This window comes from Salvelinus sp. IW2-2015, linkage group LG28, assembly GCF_002910315.2.
Source record: "Salvelinus sp. IW2-2015 linkage group LG28, ASM291031v2, whole genome shotgun sequence".
Classification (NCBI taxonomy): Eukaryota; Metazoa; Chordata; class Actinopteri; order Salmoniformes; family Salmonidae; genus Salvelinus; species Salvelinus sp. IW2-2015.
The window spans coordinates 32,458,989-32,479,891 of NC_036868.1; the positions used below are offsets into that span (position 1 = coordinate 32,458,989).

A 20,903-nucleotide genomic window follows, 5' to 3' on the forward strand; every position below is an offset into this window, starting at 1 on the left:
TCGTTTGATGTGGTAATTGCTCTATGTCAGAACGTTTGTCAGCCTGTTGTATGTGCACGACGTTTATTAGCGTCACGATCGTTTTTGTTTTGGTTAGTTTGAAAGTGTGTTTGTTCTTTTTGCCTTCTTCAATAATAAAAGAGGATGCTTATTTTCCTACTGCTGCGTTTTGGTCGTCAATCCTCCACACGATCGTGACAAATCTCAGAAGTACGATGGCGTTCTCCATTTAGCTCTACGACCCCCATAAGTGTCACGGGACTTGTCTGAAGGTAAAAATGAATGGAAGTATGGAGGTAGTTTTGTGCYAACAAAAAAAGGGGKTAAATATGTGTCCAAAAAACAAAAATATTTCCTGATATAGGACACACACTTCAAAAACGTTTTCCTTATGATTTATTTTTTAACTGTGTTTTGCCATTCATGAATGTGTTACTCAATGTGTTTCTATGGGCTATAGTATTAATGGCCAAATTCAATATTTTATCTTTTATATATACAGTATATATATATTCGTTTTTTTTACCTACAAGGGTCTTAAAATTGACGACACTGACGACGCTGTAACTTTTCACACTTTTACAGTGTTTTTACAAAATTATACACAGTACCAGTCAAAAGTTTGGACACACCTACTCATTCAAAGGTTTTCTTTATTTTTACTATTTTCTACATTGTAGAATAATAGTGAAGACATCAAACTATGAAATAACACATATGGAATCATGTAGTAACCAAAAAGGTGTTAAACAAATCTCAGTATATTTTATATTTGAGATTCCCTTTGCCTTGATGACAGCTTTGCACACTCTTGGCATTCTCTCAATCAGCTTCATGAGGAATGCGTTTCCAACAGTCTTGACGGAGTTCCCACATATGCTGAGCACTTCTTGGCTGCTTTTCCTTCACTCTGCGTTTCAACTCATCCCAACCCATCTCAATTGGGTTGAAGTTGGGGGATTGTGGAGGCCAGGTCATCTGATGTAGCACCATCACTCTCCTTCTTGGTCAAATAGCCCTTACTCTGCTTCACAGAGTTCAAGATCTGTCTCTTCATAGCAAAATCTACAGAGCTGAGACTGTTGTATTCACCATGTATATAGAATTCAATTGGTGAAATCATTTTGTATAATAATTTAAATTGAAAAACTTGAAGGGTAGAATCAAGTGTTGTTTTTTTGTGTGCATAGACATAATAGGCCATCGATGGCATGTTTTTGATTCAGCTACTTCGTTAGGACATAGAGCTCGTCCCCGTTTATTTTGCATACCTGTATGTCACGTTCTGACGATAGTTCTTGTGAGTGTTTTCTTGTTTTAGTGTTGGGTCAGGACGTGAGAGCTGTAAATTGTAACAAGCTTTGTATGGCTTTTTTAAGAAGGGCGATACGTTTAAACAAAGTTTAATTTTAATTAGTTTGAAATGAGAAGTTCTAATCTGGTCAAAGGCAGCAAAGGAATGTTTCTAGCAAAGCGATGATCCTTTCTTAATAATCTACAGGCACAACCAGTTCAGGTTGAAGTCTAACTTATTTTGAGTGAAGCTTTTAGTGAGAAGTTTTTATGCTTTAATATTTATAATTTTTAGCCAATATTCTGTTTATCTAAATAGGAATGTTTTATTATTTTGTCTGGCTTAGCGTTGCCAAATAAGGTTAAATGTTTTTCTGATTGTTGATGTCTGCATGCTCATATGATTTAGAAAAAATGAGGCTGGGTAGGCAGTGCCATATGTATTGTAAGTATATCGTGATAGGACAAAGAGTTATTCCATGTGATTTTTCCATGAATAGACAATTACTTACCTCTCCATGGTTGCAGAATCTTATCTATTTTTGCAAACTTTATAAAAAAAATTGGTGTGTGGTTCATTTAGAAGAGATCATAAGAAAACTTGAGTCATTGGCATGCATTGACACTTTTGTTTTTAACCCCGTGTTTTTTTAACCCCTAGATGTTCTTGTTGGATCCGATTTTAATAGTATGCATTTCGAATGGCCATAATAAATAGATATGGCAGATGGCATCGCAGCCTTGATATATCTCTCTTAACAGCTCGATACTTTCTGAGAAGTAACCATTATTTACTATTTTCCCTGTTGGTTGCTGTAGATCTTTACTGTTAAAAGAGATCCGACAAATGAAGAGTAGTCCAGGCATTTTATATATACAGGTGTAGTCGTACTTATTAAACGCTTTTCAAAATCTGTATGAAGACGGCCCTGGTGTCTTGGATGTTTCATGATTGTCACGCCCTGACATATGAGTTGCTTTGTATGTTTCTATGTTTTGTTTGCAGTCATGGGTGTGTAGTGTGGTGGAGCATTATCATTGTTATGTGGTATGTCTTAGGTTTGTCATGTTCCTTGTGTTGGCCCTAAGTATTTGTTTCCCATCGAGGCAGGTTGCAGTCGTTGTCGTCTGTTGGAAAGCATATTCTAGGCTAGCCTGTTTTTCCTTTGGTGTCTTTTTTAGTGGTGGGAATTGTATTACTGGAATGTTGTAAGTTTGGTCACCATACGGGACTTGTTCGGGCTATGTTTGTTCGGGTTGTTATGACTTGTCTGTACTGTTTCGTATAGATTTTGACTTGTTTTCAGTGCATGTCTCATCTAAATATTATACATTATATCGTGGACTGACTTATACCCTAGCGCAATTGCGTAAATGGGGTTAGTGGTCCCCATCTGCTACTTGCCGGTTTGCTACAATACAGACGAAGGGACTGAAACCCGTGACAGAAACACTACAAAAGAAAGGAGGACAGCAGCGGTGTGATATCGGCAGCAGCGAGTTCTGGACTCCTTGAACATGGGAGGGATTTTGGGACGGTAAGGACCCTGGTTCACAGGCTGGGGAACTATTGCCGCCATCCAAGGCACGCTGGAGGCAGCGATAAAACTGGCGGCGGATATATGAGGAAGCGAGCACGGACGGGAAGCTGGCGACATGGATAAGGAGAGCCATCACCAAAAATTTGGGGGTGGCACAGCGGGGAAGTGTGGCAGAGGTCAGGTGGAGTACCTGACACCAACTCTCGTTCTTAATTATAAAAGCAGCGCGTTGACTGGTGACAGGCACCGTTGTTTTATGCGGTTAAAGCGCACGTGGTCGCCAGTAAGCGTCCAAAGCCCGGTGGCTATATCGTGACAGCCGCCCGAAAGTGTCATGCGAGTGTGGTATCGAAGCACAGGGCGTATTGGTGCTGCTCATTGCGTGTCTGGTCTCCGGTACCTGTTTGTCCGGTACGCAGGTATCCTGCGCCGGCTCTGCGTGCTGTTGGGTCTCCGGGCGCTGGGAGGCGCTGCCAGTAGGTCTTACTAATGCTCTGCGCTCGCAGCCTCGTGCCGGGCGAATGTTGGTATTGAGCCTAACGGGGCTCGGTGCACGTAGAGTATGCACAAGATCTCCGGAGTAGCACACCACAGCCTGGTTCCACTGTGCCTGCACTCTGGAGGGTCCGGACTAGAGTAGTCATCCGCATGGGGGAGTGGTGCCAAGGCTGCGCACCAGAGCTCCAGTGCCCCCCCACAGCCGGTCCTTCCGGTGGCCTCTCAAGCACCAGGCCTCCTGTAGGTCTCCCCAGCCTGTGGGTCTGTGAGCAGCGCACCAGCTGTCTCTCCGTCTCCTCCTACAGGTGCTCCCCTCTGTTGAGCCGCCCTCTGTCTTGAGCGCTGAGCGCCTCCTGTCCTGAGCCGCCCTGAGCCGCCCTCCTGTCTTCTGAGCCTGCACCTGCCTGAGCCTGTCCGCGTCTGTTCCGACGCGCTCTGAGCGCCGTCTGTCCTGAGCGCCTGAGCCGCCGGTCTGTCCTGAGCACGCGCTGAGCCGCCGCTATGTCTGAGCGCTGACGCCCCGGCGTCAGTCAGGAGCGCCTGAGCGCCCGTCAGTCAGGAGCCGCCTGAGCCGCCCGTCTGTTCAGTCCAGGAGCCGCCTGAGCGCCGTCCAGTCAGGGAGCCGCTGAGCCGCCCGTAGTCAGGAGCCGCCTGAGCCGCCTCGTCAGTCCGGATCTGCCAGAGTCTCCTCCAGTCCGGATTGCTCCCAGATGCTGCCTCACAGGGATCTGCCACAGTCCTGCCTCAGTCTCCGGATCTGCAAGAGTTCTCCTCAGTCGGAGCTTGCCCTCAGTCCGGAGCTGCCCCTCAGTCCGGAGCTGCCCTCAAGTTGCCAGAGGCGCCCCTCAGTCCAGAGGCGCTCCTCGGTCCAGTGGTGCCTTTATTAGGGTCCCAGTTCTAGGCCAAAGACGCCACTGTAAGCGGGCTAAGACTATGGTGGAGTGGGGTGCCCACGTCCCGCGCCAGAGCCGCCACCGAGAGCAGACAGATGCCACCAGAGCCCTCCCCTATAGGTTCAGGTTTTTGCGGGCCGGAGTCCGCACCTTGGGGGGGGTACTGGTCCACGCCCTGACCATGATTGGCTTTGTATGTTTCTATGTTTTGTTTGGTTCAGGGTGTGATGTGGGTGGGCAATTCTATGTTGTATGTCTAGGTTGTCTATTTCTGTGTTTTGGCCTAGTGTGGTTCCGCAATCAGAGGCAGGTGTCAGTCGTGTGTTCTGATGGATGGGAGCCATATTTAGGTAGTCTGTTTTTCCTTTGGGTTTTGTGGTGGTGTATCCTGTGTTAGTGTTTTCACCATACGCGGGACTGTTTCGGTTGTTTGTTTTGTACTTTTGTTATGTTTGTTCAGTGTTCTGTTTGATTGGATTAAATTATCATTATGGACACTTACCACGCTGCGTATTGGTCCGATCCTTGCTACTCCTCGTCAGACAAAGAGGACGAAACCGTTACAATATCTTAACTGTTCTCAAATATTTAGCGTATATATTATCTCAAATAATTATTGTCCTCATGGTAAAAACCTGTATGATCAGTATGAATAATATCTGGTAAAACTTTTTTTTCTATGTGCTATGCATTTTGCCAGTATTTTCACATCACAACATTGAAGGATAAGAGGCCTCCAGTTTTTTAAATGGATTAGATCTTTATAGTTACCACCTGGGTTCTGTTTCAGTAATGAAATCAGACCTTCTTGTTGAGTACCTGAAAGTAGTTAAAACATTCTGATAATGGATCTTTGAGTACATTAAAAAGATATGCATCAAGCCTGGTGGTTTTTCAGACTGAAATGATTTAATTGCCTGAAGTTTGTTCTCTGCAAGTTGGCTTTATACAGGTCTTTCTGTACATTTGTTCACATTACATTCATTTTTATTAAGAAAGAATTCCTTACAGTTACACCATTCAGTCGAGATGGAGGAGACTGAAAATTAAACAAATGCTTGAAATACTTTTGTTCCTCTTTCAAAATATAATTTGGTGAAATCATGGATGACTCCGTCATGTGTAATACGTTTCTGTAGATACTTTTTTGTAGCATTTCTATGTTGAAGATTCATAATTTTTTGGGCGTTTTTCACAGTTTTCCATTCAATTGGCACTATTTTTGTAATAAAATACACTTAATCGTTCTTGAATAAGTTCCTCCAATTCTTTTTATTTTTCCTCTAACTTATTCAACACAATACTCATCATTAAACAAAACAGTTTAGGTCAAAAGAGATTAGACTAATAAAGGTAAATAGAGGAAAAAACAGCGCAGGTGGCAATAATAGTATAATAATAATAATGTAAATAATAATAATAATAATAGTATAATAATAATAATGTGAATAACAATATAGTATAATAATAATGTATAATAATAATAATAGTATATATAGTATAATAATAATGTAGAATAATACTAATAGTATAATAATAATAGTATAATATATTAATATATAATGTAGAATAATATAATAATATATAATAATTGTAGAATATATAATAGTATATAATAATAATGTAGAATAATATAATAATATAATGTAGAATAAATAATAATAGTATAATAAATAATGTAGAATATAATAATAGTATAATAATAATATAGAATAATAATAATGATATAATAATTGTAGAATAATATAATAGTATAATAATAATAATGTAGAATAATAATAATAGTATAATAATAATAATAGTATAATAATATAATGTAGAATAATAATAATGTATAATAATAATATGTATAATAATAATAATAAGTATTAATAATAATAGTATATATAATAATAATGTATAATAATATAAATGTAATAATATATGTAGATAATAATATATAATAGTATAATAATAATGTAGAATAATACTAATAGTATAAATAATAATAGTAAAATAATAATAATGTAGATAATAATAATAATAGTATAAATATAATATGTAGAATAATACTAATATAGTATAATAATATGTAAAATAAATAATATGTAGAATAATAATAATGTATATAATAATAGAATAATAATAGTATACAATAATAATAGAATATATAATGTATAATAATAATAATAGTATATAATATAATGTAGAATAATAATCATGTAGAATAATAATAATAGTATAATATATAATTAGAATAATAATAATGTAGAAATAATAATAATAGTAGAATAATAATATAATGTAGATAATACTAATAGTATATATAATAATAGTATATAATAATAATAATAATGTAGAATAATAATGGGCTCTATAGTACAGTTTTTTTTATTGCCAACTGTGCTGTTACTTCCTATATTTCCTATTGTCTAATCTCTTTCGACATAAACTGATTTTGTTTTAATGCTTAGTATTGATTTGAATGGCCTATACAAGTACATTTGAAAGTGTCCCGTACAATAAGGGGATCGACTGTGCCTACGTTATGCGGACAAAAGTCAATTATTAACTATTTTGCCGTAATATTCCACCCACTAAAACTCCCCCTATATCTGGGAGGTCTGTTGTCACGAAGACATCAGACCATCTCCCTGATCATGACACACCATTGCATCCGAAGGCAAACCTTTGGCCACCAATTGTTAGGCTAAACGGAAATATGGGCAGTCCCATGACAACATAATTCAATACTGCCACCCTTCACTCACAAATTCAATTCCCCATAGGTTATTGCATGTGTATAAGGGTGCTTTTTATAAGAGAAATAACCAATTAACATGGAAAACAGTCAGAAAAATTCTATAATAACAAATAATAATAGATAATATTAATAGAAATAATAACAGCACAATATTTAGATTTCTGCTGATATTAAGAAAGTACTAGCAAAGGCTATAAGCATGTCAGCCCAGCCTGCTCAGTTCAATGGATCCTTATTGTTCGAAAAAAATGAGGAGAAAAATACCTTCTATAAATTTCGCAAGACAGTTCTTTATGTCCATTACATGCACGCTGCTATTGCCAGAAAGACACATTCCACGTAGTCCTTTTATATCCTGTTATATCTCTGTCGGCAGAGAGAAACATTCCACGTAGTCTTATTATATCCTGTATAATCCTGTCGTAGAGAGACCCATTCACGTGTCCTTATTATATCCTGTTTCTAGATCTGCTCGGCAGAGGACACATTCCACGTAGTCCTTATTATATCCTGTTATAATCCTGTCGGCAGAGAGACACATTCCACGTAGTCCTTATTATATCCGGTTACATTCCTATCAGCAGAGAAACACATTCCAYGTAGTCATTATATCCTKTTATATTCCGACAGAAAGAAAGAGRGAGAAAGGATCATGCATTTTAACAGCCACCAATGACTTCCAGTGAAAATGTGTCTTACGCATCACACTACCCCTAAAGGAATACATAAGTCTAACTGACACATTTTTACAGTGTTAGTTTCATCCGCTGTTGTACAGTGTGATATAAAACACAGGAAAAAAATAATTTTGACTGTTGCTGGGCCTTCTTTGACTTCACCAATTAGAGCCACTCGTACAGTAAAACACAAGCCACTTTGATTTGGTGTATGTTTACGGCAAAGCGTTCGTTTACACCATACACCACTATGTAATTAACCGTAATCCCTTAATCGCTATTAATTGTGGTGCTGTTCGTCGAAGCAGACCCCTTTTTTTCCCTTTACAGTCGAGGCTACGCTGTTGCATATGCATGATGTGTTAATGTCGCTTGTTCATCTCCAGTTGCTATGGCTGCAACCTACACACTTGCCTACAGTACATTCCCCTTCAAATGAATCTGGAGGAGTAAAAGGACATGCTGTAGGATTCAGGAGGAAGACATCGTATTATCCSTTACTTTATTACTCCCCTGACTCACTACGCTGTGTAACACTCTTCTCCCCAGGGCAGACCCTGAGACTTCTGCATTGACAGTATAAGTTTCATATTTACTACAACAGAACATTCATTTACTGAGACRCACCSCTTGTCTAGGCGTGTTAACTGCTGYTGTGGCCCATGGGAAAGACAATCGCTCGACAAGTCCTCATCGTCTTAGATACTGCAGAGCAATAGTTCCTATAATCAGTGCAATTTCATTTTTTTGTTGATATACACTGCGGTACCTAAAGCCATATGCTTTAGTATGTATGCGTGTAAAAAAATATATGTAAATACTGTATGTAAAAAAAAAAAAGAGGGTGCTTTAAATCACATTATCCAGAACAATTACTGGCATTGAAACGTAATAATAGTACCAAGATTATTTGCCACTTAACTTGTCTGCTGCTTGAATTAATAATTTGTTATTAACTACACTGTGTCACCGTAAAAGTAATGAGCACAGCCTCAGGTGAATGAATGGCAGCCACTGTAGGTAGGGTTCAATCAAACCCACACTGTGCTTAAACCGGCATTGTGTGAGAAATCACATTGGTCCTGTGTCACAAGAATGTAAGAATTGATTGTCTGTCTGTCCCCCAACATTTTAACAGGGCACAGTGGAGCTAGGCCACAGAGCCTCCCTGTAGATGAAACAAGCCATTTGGTGACAGATTGCAGTGCCTTTATTTCTCACTCCCTTCACACCCCTCCTTTCCTCACACTGAGCCCATCTCACCGGGACTCGCCACTCCGACAGGCGCTGGTGGTGTCATTCCCTGTTTGGAATCTGGAATGGGCTGGAATTCTGCAACCCACAGATCCATCCCGAGGAAGTTTGACTCCACTCAGTGCTCAGACATCAGAGCCATGCTATACACAAGTGGGCCTCAATGGGGGGTCGTATTCATAACCCTTCTGTACAAGATGAGAGTACAAGTGGAAAGAGAATTGGTGTACCCTGCGGTAYAACATCTCAACAAAAAGTATATTTTGCTACATTTCTTGTGTATTTTAGTACTTAAGTACTCTGGACATTTTTATCATATAATGTTTTTGGAGATACTTTTTGCTTATCATACAGAGAATATTATCTTGCCACCAGGATAATTTCTCTTGAGTTGTTTCTGTAAAATATGTAATGCTGTTATTCAGCTGCCTATACACACCTACTGTCCATTGTTCTGGTTCAAAGATCTTTGGCTAAAATACAAAATGTTTCATGTCAGAGAAAGATGAATATTACAAAAAGGGCTTTGGAGTAGGAGAGAGGAGTGAGACTGGGTATTTAGAGTAGCTCGACCCTTGGGGAGTGAGGGGGGATCTGAGGGGAGAACAGAGCCTGGGGATGGGGATCATTCTGCTTCAGTGAGTCCCTGTGTGTGTTTGGGGAAAACTCTTTCTGGCCTGAGTCAGCTCTCCCAATCCTTTGGCTAATTGGCTCCCATTGTCCCTGCAAAAAAAGGAACTGTGTGTGGTGTGTGTGTGTGTGTGTGTGTGTGTGTGTGTGTGTGTGTGTGTGTGTGTGTGTGTGTGTGTGTGTGTGTGTGTGTGTGATACAAAGACATACAGTACAGTACATCCTACATGTTCACCTGTGCAGACACGTTGGATCTATGTGACTGACAGAGGTGGGCTCTCTGCTAGGGTTGAATACCAGAAAATGGGTTACTGAGGTACACCAAGATTTCCCGCCCAAACCGACTCCCTTTTCCTGGGATAAATAATTACGAGAAAACTGTAAATTATGAGGTGAAATGGAACTGTTCAATTAAATGGAACAAAARTATAAACKTAAYGTGSAACAATTTCAATGATTTTACTGAGTTACAGTTCATATAAGGAAATCAGTCAATTGAAATAAATACATTTGGCCCTAATCAATGGATTTCACACGACTTGGCAGGGGCGCAGCAATAGGCTTGGGAACCAGGCCTACCCACTGCGGTGCCAGCCAACCAGAATGAGTTTTTCCCCACAAAACAGATTTATTACAGACAGAAATACTCCTGTTTCATCAGTTATCTGGGAGGCTGGTGTCAGACGAACCYGCAGGTGAAGAAGCCAGATGTGGAGGTCCTGGGCTGGCGTGGTTASACGTGGTCTACGTTTGTGAGGCCGGTTGAACGTACTGCCAAATTCTCTAAAACGACATTGGAGTCGGCTTATGGTAGAGAAATAAACATGACATTTTAGAGAAATAAAGCTCTGGGGGACATTCCTGAAGTCAGCATTCCAATTRCAYGCTCCCTCAAAACTTGAGACATCTGTGGCATTGTGTTGTGTGACAAAACTGCACATTTTAGAGTGACCTTTTATTGTCCCCAGCACAAGGTGCAGCTGTGTAATGATCATGCTGTTTAATCAGCTTCTYGATATGCCACACCTGTCAGGTGGATGGATTGTCTTGGCAAAGGATAAATGTTCACTAACAGGGATGTAAACAAATTGGTGCACAAAATATGAGAGAAATAAGCTTTTTGTGCATATGGACAATTTCTGGGATCTTTTATTTCAGCTCATGAAACACTTTCAAACATGTTGCGTTTTTATTTTTGTTCAGTATACGCAAGATGTCTAAATCTGGCTTCTCTATGGCCTTCTCTCTGCTATCTGCATGATCTATCATCAACGCTCAGAGTGGGGCCAGACACCGCATCTCAGGAGGACAGGTCACAATGCATGTATGATCTCATCACGGTCACTTTTTTCTTGTGACAGGTAGGCCTACATTTGCTGCAGCATGGCCTATGTTACAGTAATATAAGGACTGAATGCGCGTCTAATTTAGACATCTCCATCTGGCTTTCGGGGGTCCCCTTATTTATTAATTGTAAATTAGATCTAAACATTTTTTGCAGCCTATCKCTTGAATATAGTTGCTATAAATCAGTGCATACGCGAGCACGCTCTCACCGTCTTTCTCTCTCTACATCAATTCCCTTCAAATTGCATCCAAAATAGATCATCCCTTTCAGGTAATAAATTCAATGCGGTGTAAGCCATATATCWAATKAATGATGGGTTATGCATAAGTGTATAGCCTCTGTCTCTTGTGCATTACGCACCTGTGCACCGCTGGCCATTAAAAAAACGCTCCTTCGCTCTTCCGAGTCCCACGAAAAGCCAGACTAGAATAGTTTACTGGATATTGTTTGTTTGCATTTCTTATAGCTTAACTAACAGACTATTGGAAGAGGGATACAAGCTCTTATTTGCTGAATGTTATATACAGCAGCCAATARAACTGACGGGGAGAASAGAGAATGCGTGATGGCGGTAGGCTAATCAGTTAACGTTATTTATTTTTACCCGTCACCCATACCCATTCAATCATCGTGAAGAGAAGTGAAAGCCGTCTGCGTCTTATTCTAGTCCTAAGTTATTCAAGCATGTCATTACTATGAAGAAGACGAGGACAACGAAACTTAACTGTTGAAAATGAGGAAGGAATGAAGCAACATTAGAGACAGAAAGACGAAGTAGGCCAATGCTCACGTTACAAATTACTAGGGGAAATATTATGMAAGGTAGGCGACATATGCGTCTGCCTACTAATTATACGACTGTAAAATAGGCCATATTATATTTCCAAATTCAATCAATTTGCTAGACTGTAATCGTAACTTTGTAGGCCGCATGTCCTGCGCCATCTTTGCATATTCTCTCCCAGTTTGATGGTTTGAATGAGGTGTGTAATAAAGTCATATAATACAATGGAGAACTGCAGTGGTCGCCAACCGGTCGATCGCAATCTTCAAGGCATTCCTAGTCGATCACCAAACATTTCTGCAGAAAGGCCAACGATAAAGGCTTGCTCTCCTTTTCTATTATTATTCGTGTTGGACTGCTGGCGGTAGGTGCGCTTGATTCAGAAGCTCTGCACACCGGGTTAACAAAGTGTTCCGTTTTTAACTTTTTCATTTGTCCTAACCGGCGGACCAGTAGATCTGTGGCTAAAATCGAGTATGCCCATTGTACCGATCACAGCAATGTTTGATACTACCCTACGTGGGACTTCACAACTTTTAAAACCATGACCACAGAGAGACCGTCAAAGAATACAGCAAAGAGCTGCTKTTTTTATGATGAGTTCATGTTTATTCMGCACTGTCAACACTGTTTTTAACACTATTACAAAACATAAAACGAGCTACTCAGTATACTACTTTCACTTGCGCGGCAGCTGCAATGAATGCGTAGCCACGTGTATCAAATTTTTTTATTTAACCTTTATTTAACCAGGTAGGCAAATTGAGAACACGTTCTCATTTACAATTGCGATCAATAGCCCTGCGTTTTTATTAGGCTATTATTAGCAGCTTGTCGTGTCTATTTTAATATCTAGGAATATTTCACTTTTTCTATTCATAGGAACAACATGAATTTGTGTATGAGGCAGATGCGGTACGACTCGAATTTCGCCATCAGTTAGAAGACAGTGTCCCCTCTCTCTGGTCAGTCTCACCAAAGGAAAGGAAGGAGGGAGCAGGGACTCTGAGAGGCAGACCCTATGCTGCTCTTTCCCTCCGCTGAGACTAATGCTGCGTTCAAAACAACTGGGAACTTCAGTGTGCTCAATGCTGCGTTCAAAACAACTTGAAAAATACGAGGTCAAATCATGACATCAGTGATCTTCAGGTCGAAAAGTCGGAGCTCTAGAAGGAATTCCGAGTTGGATGACCGTTTAAATCGTTTTTTCAGAGTTCCCAGTTTTGAATACGCTGAAGTTGGAGATTTGAGTTCCGAGCTCAGTCCAATAAAATAAAAAAGCGAATTATTTAAATTTAAGCTCCGCAGTGCCTCGCAAGTGTTACACCAACTGWTCTATTTTGTTGAAATATAATATGGTCTGAGTAGAACAATATTGGCAGGCCAAGCGTATAGCCAATATGCTGTGATAATGTATTAGGCCTAATTCCCAAACCTCATTCCTACAGAACTGTTTTTGTTGAATGTTGAATTATTTAAGCCATGTAAAAAAATAAAAAAAAATAACGTTTGTAAAATACCAGGAAAATATTCAACCCTACTCTCTGCCACAGGTGCCTCAGGATGAGTGGAGTGGATACCCAGAGGATGGGGACCAGGACGAGGAGATCCCGTGTCGACGGATGCGCAGCAGCAGCTACGTCAAAGCCATGGGAGAAGAAGACAACGACTCTGGYGGCGAATCTGATGGCAGCCCCAAGACCTCACCCCAGAAGGCCATCCGACCCGACGCCCTCGTCCTCAAATCAGCTATGCAGAGACCCCACATAGAACCCCAAAGGTAGGCCCGTTAATGTCTCGACTAGAGCTGCTGTACTTCTGGTTTTCAATAATGCATTGTCASTACATCCTGGTTACTGTGTCTGTTTCAGGACACCCTCAGCCTCATACATCACTCCTGCTTGAGGCTGAGGATGATCTAAAATGGACACTGTACTGGTTATCATTACCAGGGTACGTTTAAACCAAACTAGTGCAAGTGTGGAGTGTGAGAGATGAATATACTGTTATATATTTTGGGATTGTTACAGACAAGGCAACAAAGCCTCGTTACAGGAATGACAGTCGGGTGTGAATTATATATTACACAGCATTACTGACATGGYTTTGGGTAAACATTTGRCTGCATTACTGAATAATTACTGAATACTTTAAATAACTGTGCTCATAATCTTGGTTTGGACATTAGATTGGATGGCAGGATTTAAAATGATACTTTCGCTCCGATAGCCAATGTGGCTCATGGATTACCGTAAATAATGTAGAAGCTCTGACCTTTATCTTGGCTGGATCTTGACCCCCTTTCAAAACCCTGAACACGGCTTCCGCCTTTTTGACACGCCATTTAAAAACGTTAACCCTAGCTCCAGGCTTTTTGCAAGCTGTTTTCAACCCTAACCCCCGGCTTTCATCGTTGAATTTCATCAAAGTCACACACTGCCATCAGTGTTTTTGTCATTTTCTGTCCCTCCTGCCTGTTTGTTTTACAGTAGCTCTCCTACAGTAGTTATACGGTATACACCTCTAGCTTGCTAAARCAAAGACATTATTTGACCTGGCGGTTATATCCATTTCCTGTCTCTGYGACCTCTGTCTGCAGTGGGACATTCTGGGGGAGCATGCATGATTTACACATGTCATCCGATGTTGCTGGGCAACAGAGTAAGAATAACTCCTTGGTTACGATTGGCTGTGACATGTTCCTATTCTACCCCAGTGCATCACCAACTTATGTTAGTGCATGACTAAGAGCTTTGCTACATTTGTTTGGTCAATTGCTATGCAGCCGCTTCACTGCCTTGTGACCCTGTCCTTACACTATGAGCTTTGACTGTTCTTTGATTAGTAATTGGAACCCAGCTCTGTTCATCAGCTCAGATATAMAAAAAAATATTCTAGCTGGTGAGTGTCACAGACCAATGCAGGTATATCTGACGTTTATCAACTGCTATTTCAATATTTGCCCATCATCTTACAGAGGAAATGTGCATTATGTTATCACAGCACTGTTGACAAGGCTATGGCAACCCTGTCACTTCTCTCCAATGTCATGGTCAAAGGTTTTAAACATGAAAATAAATTGTCTGACAAAAAAATGTCATTTCATTATTTGAATGTCTTCATAAAGGAGAAATTGTCTGTCTGTCCCCACTTGATATGTCTCACTCAGCACATATAGTCAGATCCATAGTTATTGGCACCCTTGATAAAGATGAGCAAAAAGACTGTATAAAATAAATAATAAATACAAATTGTATGCAAAAAAAATGCTGATCTTTCTTTTGATGCAAAACCCACCAGTGGTGTGTGTTACCAAAGAGCTCTATTTTCATGTCATAGAACAAATGTAAACGTCTGGAGTTTGCTAAACGCCATTGGCACTTGGATTAGAACCGGTGTTGTGGTCCGATGACATGAAAATAGAGGCACGCACACCGATGGTGGGTTTTGCGTACAAAGAAAGATGGATATGCAGAACAGAACCCCTACTGTAAAATATGGGGGTGGATCTTTGATATTATGGGGCTATTTTGATTCCACTGCTCCTGGTTAAGGTCACCGGCATCATGAACTTTACACAAGTACCAGGACATTTTAGCCCAAATCCTGATTGCCTCTCCCAGGAGGCTGAAACTTGGTCGCAAGACAATATCCCTAAGCACTTATAAAAATCCACAAAGAAATGGTTAATTGACCACAAAATCAAMATTTTGCAATGGCCATCTCAGTCTCCGGACGTGAACCCCATTGAAAACCTGTGGTTTGGTTTGAAGAGGACAGTCCATAAGTGCAGACGAAGGATATCAAGGATCTGGAAAGATTCTGTAGGTAGGAATGGTCCAAGATCCCTCCCAATCTCATGAAACATTTTAGAAAAAGGTTCAGTGTTGTTATCCTTGCAAGGTGAGCCATTGAAAGGTATTAAAAACAGGGGGGGGCAATCATTTAGACCTCTTATCTTTTTTKGGGGAAAAGTATTATTTGTTAAACAAAATCTCTGCATCTGAGCAATTGTATTAGCATAAAATATTATAAATGTACAATATARCTCAGTATTTCTATWATTTATTTYATACAGTCTCTTTTGCTCATGTTTATCAAAGGTGCCAATAATTTTGGACCTGACTGTACAGTGCCTGTTTGCACTCATTCCCTTCTTGACAGGCAACACTCCATAGATTCATAGATAAATACGCTTTAGGTAAGCTATAGGAAGAAGGATAGTGGTACAGAGTGATATTGTAATACGAATAATAGAATGATTGGACAGAAAAAGAAATGGACACCAGCAAAAGAAYGTACAGCTACATAAGTAGCATGGCTTGGCAGGGGATCAGGGAGGCAGTAACGATGGTTACGATAACATTTTCATTACCTTATTGTACTGTTGAATGCGTCAGAGCAGAATATCTTCCCGTCCTGATTGTGACCCAGAGGATGCATCGGCTCTCCCTCTGAGATGTGTCTTAGTTTATTGTTATTCTAAGCTGGCTTTGAAAATCACCCTTCCAGAACAGGACGGTTGCTTGTGTTCTGGAGGTCTGCACACATGCACTCACTCATGCACGCGTGCGCACACACACACACACACACACACACACACACACACACACACACACACACCACACACACACACACACACACACACACACACACACACACACAACACACACACAACACACCACCACACACACAGACAGACAGACAGACAAGACAGACAGACAGACAGACAGACAGACAGACAGACAGACAGACAGAACCTGGTGAAGACAGAAAGACAGAACCTGGTGAGGTGCCCTGCATGCATCAGTCCTGTGTGACACTCAGACTCCCTATCCTTTTGTCACCCACAGCTTAACTTCTTAGGCTGCAATCCCGACGTCGGGATTAATATGAAACAACAGCCACTGCAAGTGCAGGGCGCGAAATTCAATCTATTTTGTAAAATATTTAACTTTCCACACATTAACAAGTCCAATACAGCATTTGAAAGATAAACATCTTGTCAATCCAGCCAACATGTCCGATTTTTTAAAATGTTTTACAGAGAAAACACCACATATATTTATGTTAGCTCAACCACAAATAAAAAAGAGGGACAGACATTTTTCACAGCACAAGTCATCATATCACTGGAATCTACTCACTTCCTGCTTTTGTCTCACTTCCTGCTTTTTGTCCCCACCCCCCACACTAACAGACACACATTAAGCCTCATTTCCACGCGCTAAAAAGCTTATATTGTTGTACATGGAGGTGTAGGTGGGGATGTGCAAACTGTAATTGTGGGGCTAGCGAGTCACCTGTGTTTTTGGGCTTGCGATGACTGCACGTGTCATCATAGTTTGGAGTTGATTGCAATAATGCTGCTAATGTTGTAGGGGATGAGTCACTTTTGTCGCAAGCACAGTGTTATATTCAGTGAGCGATATAAGCTGAGCACACCAGCTACCCTGCTGGTCACACCCCAACCACAACATAACCTGGATACAGCTGTAACTACATGTAAGCCAGGTTACCTGTTTAACAGTATGTGACATTGTTGGGTCTTTAGCCCTGAGCATTTTCCAGGGATGTCTGACTAGGACATCCCTGGCCATATTACCGCCCACACCGGCGGTCATGAGTTATGACACAGTAAATTCCACGTGACCTTTGAGTCACGGTAATCTCCTCTTATGCACTCTGGACATCGTTGGTGGTACGGTGACACCTAAGACTGCTACTACATAACGAGCATGCTCACTAAAATGGCCTGTACTCTAGGCTTATTGTCCCCTCTAACCACTCTGACATCAATGCAAATGCAAATCGAAAATCACATCAAAACTTCTCTTCAAAACAGTATCAGCTTTTAAAACTCACCTCCACTGTGATGATCAATGTGAAGAAAGAAGTTCAACAACAGGTTGAAACTGAGTTTAAAACATGGTAGTTGTGGATGTTGTTTTAAGTCTAACACGACGAAATGGCCAGCACTTTCTAAGGTGATGATTCATTCAAAACACACATACGCATATTAGGTCTTATGCATACACTTGTGCATACAAAACCCCCAGAATTAAAATAATGACTGTGCTATTATACAATAATAACCTACCATATAAGGCATGGCAAGAAAAACAATAAAAACCTTTTACTTAATTCTTTGGTACAATAATGTGTCTAGCCTTACTTCCAAAATTAAACTAATTCCAGTAGTAGCTTTTGAGTGTGGCCTGTATTATTCAAGCAGCTCTTAGTCCTCACGACAAAATTAAGACTTGTTCCAAATATAACATTTGTATGTGTTTTAAGGTTACGTTAAGGTTACGCATTAACTCTGAATTTTTAAGGTTAGGCATTACCGCCGAATGGTAGGTAAGGGTTAAGGTTTGGGTAGACTTCAATAACAATAACCGAACACAACTTCTATCGCTGGATTTGAACTTGCAACCTTTGGAATCAGAGGCAGATGCTACTTGAAGGCAACAGCGCTCACTGTTGCCCATAGTGGACATGGATGGATGTCGAAAACTGTCTTGTATCCCGAGTGACCCTGGCTGGTATTATTATACACACTGGATGGAATGGTTACCTTTGCTATGCTCCAAACTCCAAAGAAGTGTTCTTATAAGCCCAGACATTTCTTTAAAAAGAGAAGGAGCTCAGCTGCTACTATATTTATTTCTCAGCTGCTCATATGAATCACATGTTCTGCTATGAAACGGGAGCAGCCTAWCTATGATTGAAAAGTGAACCGGCTGGAAAGCAGCCTCCATTCGCTATTTGAGTGCATACGGATGACATGTATTTTTACCCCTGCCCCTGTTCCTGMCCATTTGATAATGGGCAATTCTAATCTAAACTAATTTTACATAAGKGAAGACCAGATTAAATTGAGAATAGTCTGACAGATGAAAATATGATCACTTGATGAGAGAACAGCGTGTGCAGCCTGAGGCRAGGATTACAGCGCAACATTTTTTTGCGACTTTCTCAAATCCTCAACAGCCCAAGTATGTTTTGATTTCTAAGACATTCTAAGGTGTGTATCATTAACAACCACATTTGACAAAAACCTCTAAATCTAGTGYATAGGACGTGTTTCAAAGGATCACTTTTAAGCTCCACATAGCCATTTCATATGCATATTCGCTCTGGAATTGGAAAAATATCCTTTCTATTTTATTCAGCTAAGTTAAATTACATTATTCTTACTATAAAAGGTCATTGTCCTTCCAAAAGTATTCAGACCCTTTGACTTTTTCCACATTTTGTTATGTTACAGCCTTATTCTAAAATTGATTAAATWRATTTTTTCCTCATCAATCTACACACAATACCCCATAATAATAAAGCAAAMACTTTTTTTTGTGTGTCAGCGGCAGGGACTGGGAGACTAGTCAGGATCGAGGGAAAGATGAACGGAGCAATGTACAGAGAGATCCTTGATGAAAACCTGCTCTATAGYGYTCAGGACCTCAGACTGGGTCGAAGGTTCACCTTCCAACAGGACAGTGACCCTAAGCCCACAGCCAAGACAAGACATGAGTGGTTGCGGGACAAGTCTCTGAATGTCCTTGAGTGGCCCAGCCAGAGCCTGGACTTGAACCCGATCGAACATCTCTGGAGAGACCTGAAAATAGCTGTGCAGCAATGCTCCCCATCCAACCTGACAGAGCTTGAGAGGATCTGAAGCGAAGAATGGGAGAAACTCCGCAAATACAGGTGTGCCAAGCKTGTAGTGTCATACCCAAGAAGACTCGAGGCTGTAATCGCTGCCAAAKGTGCTTCAACAAGTACTGAGTAAAGGGTCTGAATACTTATGTAAATGTGAAATTAATTTAATATATTCTTAATAAATATACAAAAGTTTATAAAAAACAATTTTTGCTTTGCCATTATGGGGTATTGTGTGTAGATTGATGAGGGAAAAATACAATTTGATCAATTTTAGAATAAGGCTGTTACGTAACAATGTGGAAAAAGTCAAGGGGTCTGAATACTTTACGAATGCACTGTATGTAAATAAGTTATTTCTGTTTTTGATTTGAATTAATTAGCAAAAAATTCTAAAAACCTGTTTTCGCTTTGTCATTATGGGGTATTGTGTGTAGATTGCTGAGTAAATGTTTTTATTTAATCCATTTAAGAATAATGTTGTTACGTAACAAAATGTCGAAACATCCACTGTAAAATAGTGGCACGGGACTTGTCTGCTAAATGAACAAGCCTACAACCAATGTATGGTGCATAGCCAGATAAGAAACAGTAGGCCAACTCATATTATGAAATACATTTTCTTAATATCATAATGTCTAAAATAAATAAGAGATTTATTGTGATGATATATATTGCATTTATTCATGATACTTTTTTTAATGTAGATGTTCCAACGGCGCACATCAGCGGCCTGTACAATATGTGTGGAGGCCAGGAGATGCTAAACGTGTTTGTTAATTAACAGTCAATTATCGTGAGACCGGCAGTCTTTTGCATGACTATAACCGGTTGACAAAATTTMATGACCACCACAGCCCTRTGTCTGACTCACAATGCCTCTCATATTTGTCTATCCACTCTCTCTCTCTGTACAGCCAGAGCTACCACTTGCAAACCACCCGAGACATGATGCGGCCCCATCCCAGTGTCACCCTGGACCCAGCCACCAACTACCCCCAACACCATATACCCCTCGGCCCTCAGTTCCGATCCCGGAACCAGAGCTACATGCGCGCGGTTAGCACCCTCAGTCAGGCAAGCTGCGTCAGCCAGGTGAGTCCCACACAGGCCCCTCACAGGGGGAACACCAGGAGCCCTGGAGGAGTAGGAGGATYGAGAGATACTGTAGATGCCACCATGTTGGTAGAGTGGGTGGAACCTTCTGTTGTTTGCTAAAGGGGTTGCAAAAATAATATAGTTATTTACAGAAATACATTAGTCACAACCTGACCCCCCCCCCCGCCACTCCATGAGATGTTTAGCCGTTATTGTCTGCAGGATTAGATTTTGTTGATAGGTCGTGTTGACATTGGTAATGCTTATTTACAATGAATCCTATTTTGACTATGTTCAGTGCACATCTTCAGAAGTACGCGTGTGAAGTCCATAGATTTGTTATTGGTGACGTTGCATAAACGAGCAGTACCAGACTGTACATATCTGTTCACTTTAATATTTATTACATTACAAGTTCAAGTTACCCGTTAAGTAAGTTCATGCACACTACTAGAAGTTGTGTTGAACTGCTCAGTCAGTCT

General features: G+C 40.5%; 1 protein-coding gene across 1 annotated transcript in view; it reads left to right on the top strand.

Annotated features, from left to right (window-relative positions):
• The window catches only part of dlgap2b (discs, large (Drosophila) homolog-associated protein 2b), a 71,212-nt gene that overhangs the window by 44,857 nt on the left and 5,452 nt on the right, over positions 1-20,903 (top strand). Inside the window, exons 2-3 of the mRNA XM_070435921.1 lie at positions 13,215-13,441; positions 20,241-20,418. Coding sequence (XP_070292022.1) covers positions 13,215-13,441; positions 20,241-20,418 — 405 coding nt within the window. The remainder of the gene's footprint in view (positions 1-13,214; positions 13,442-20,240; positions 20,419-20,903) is intronic.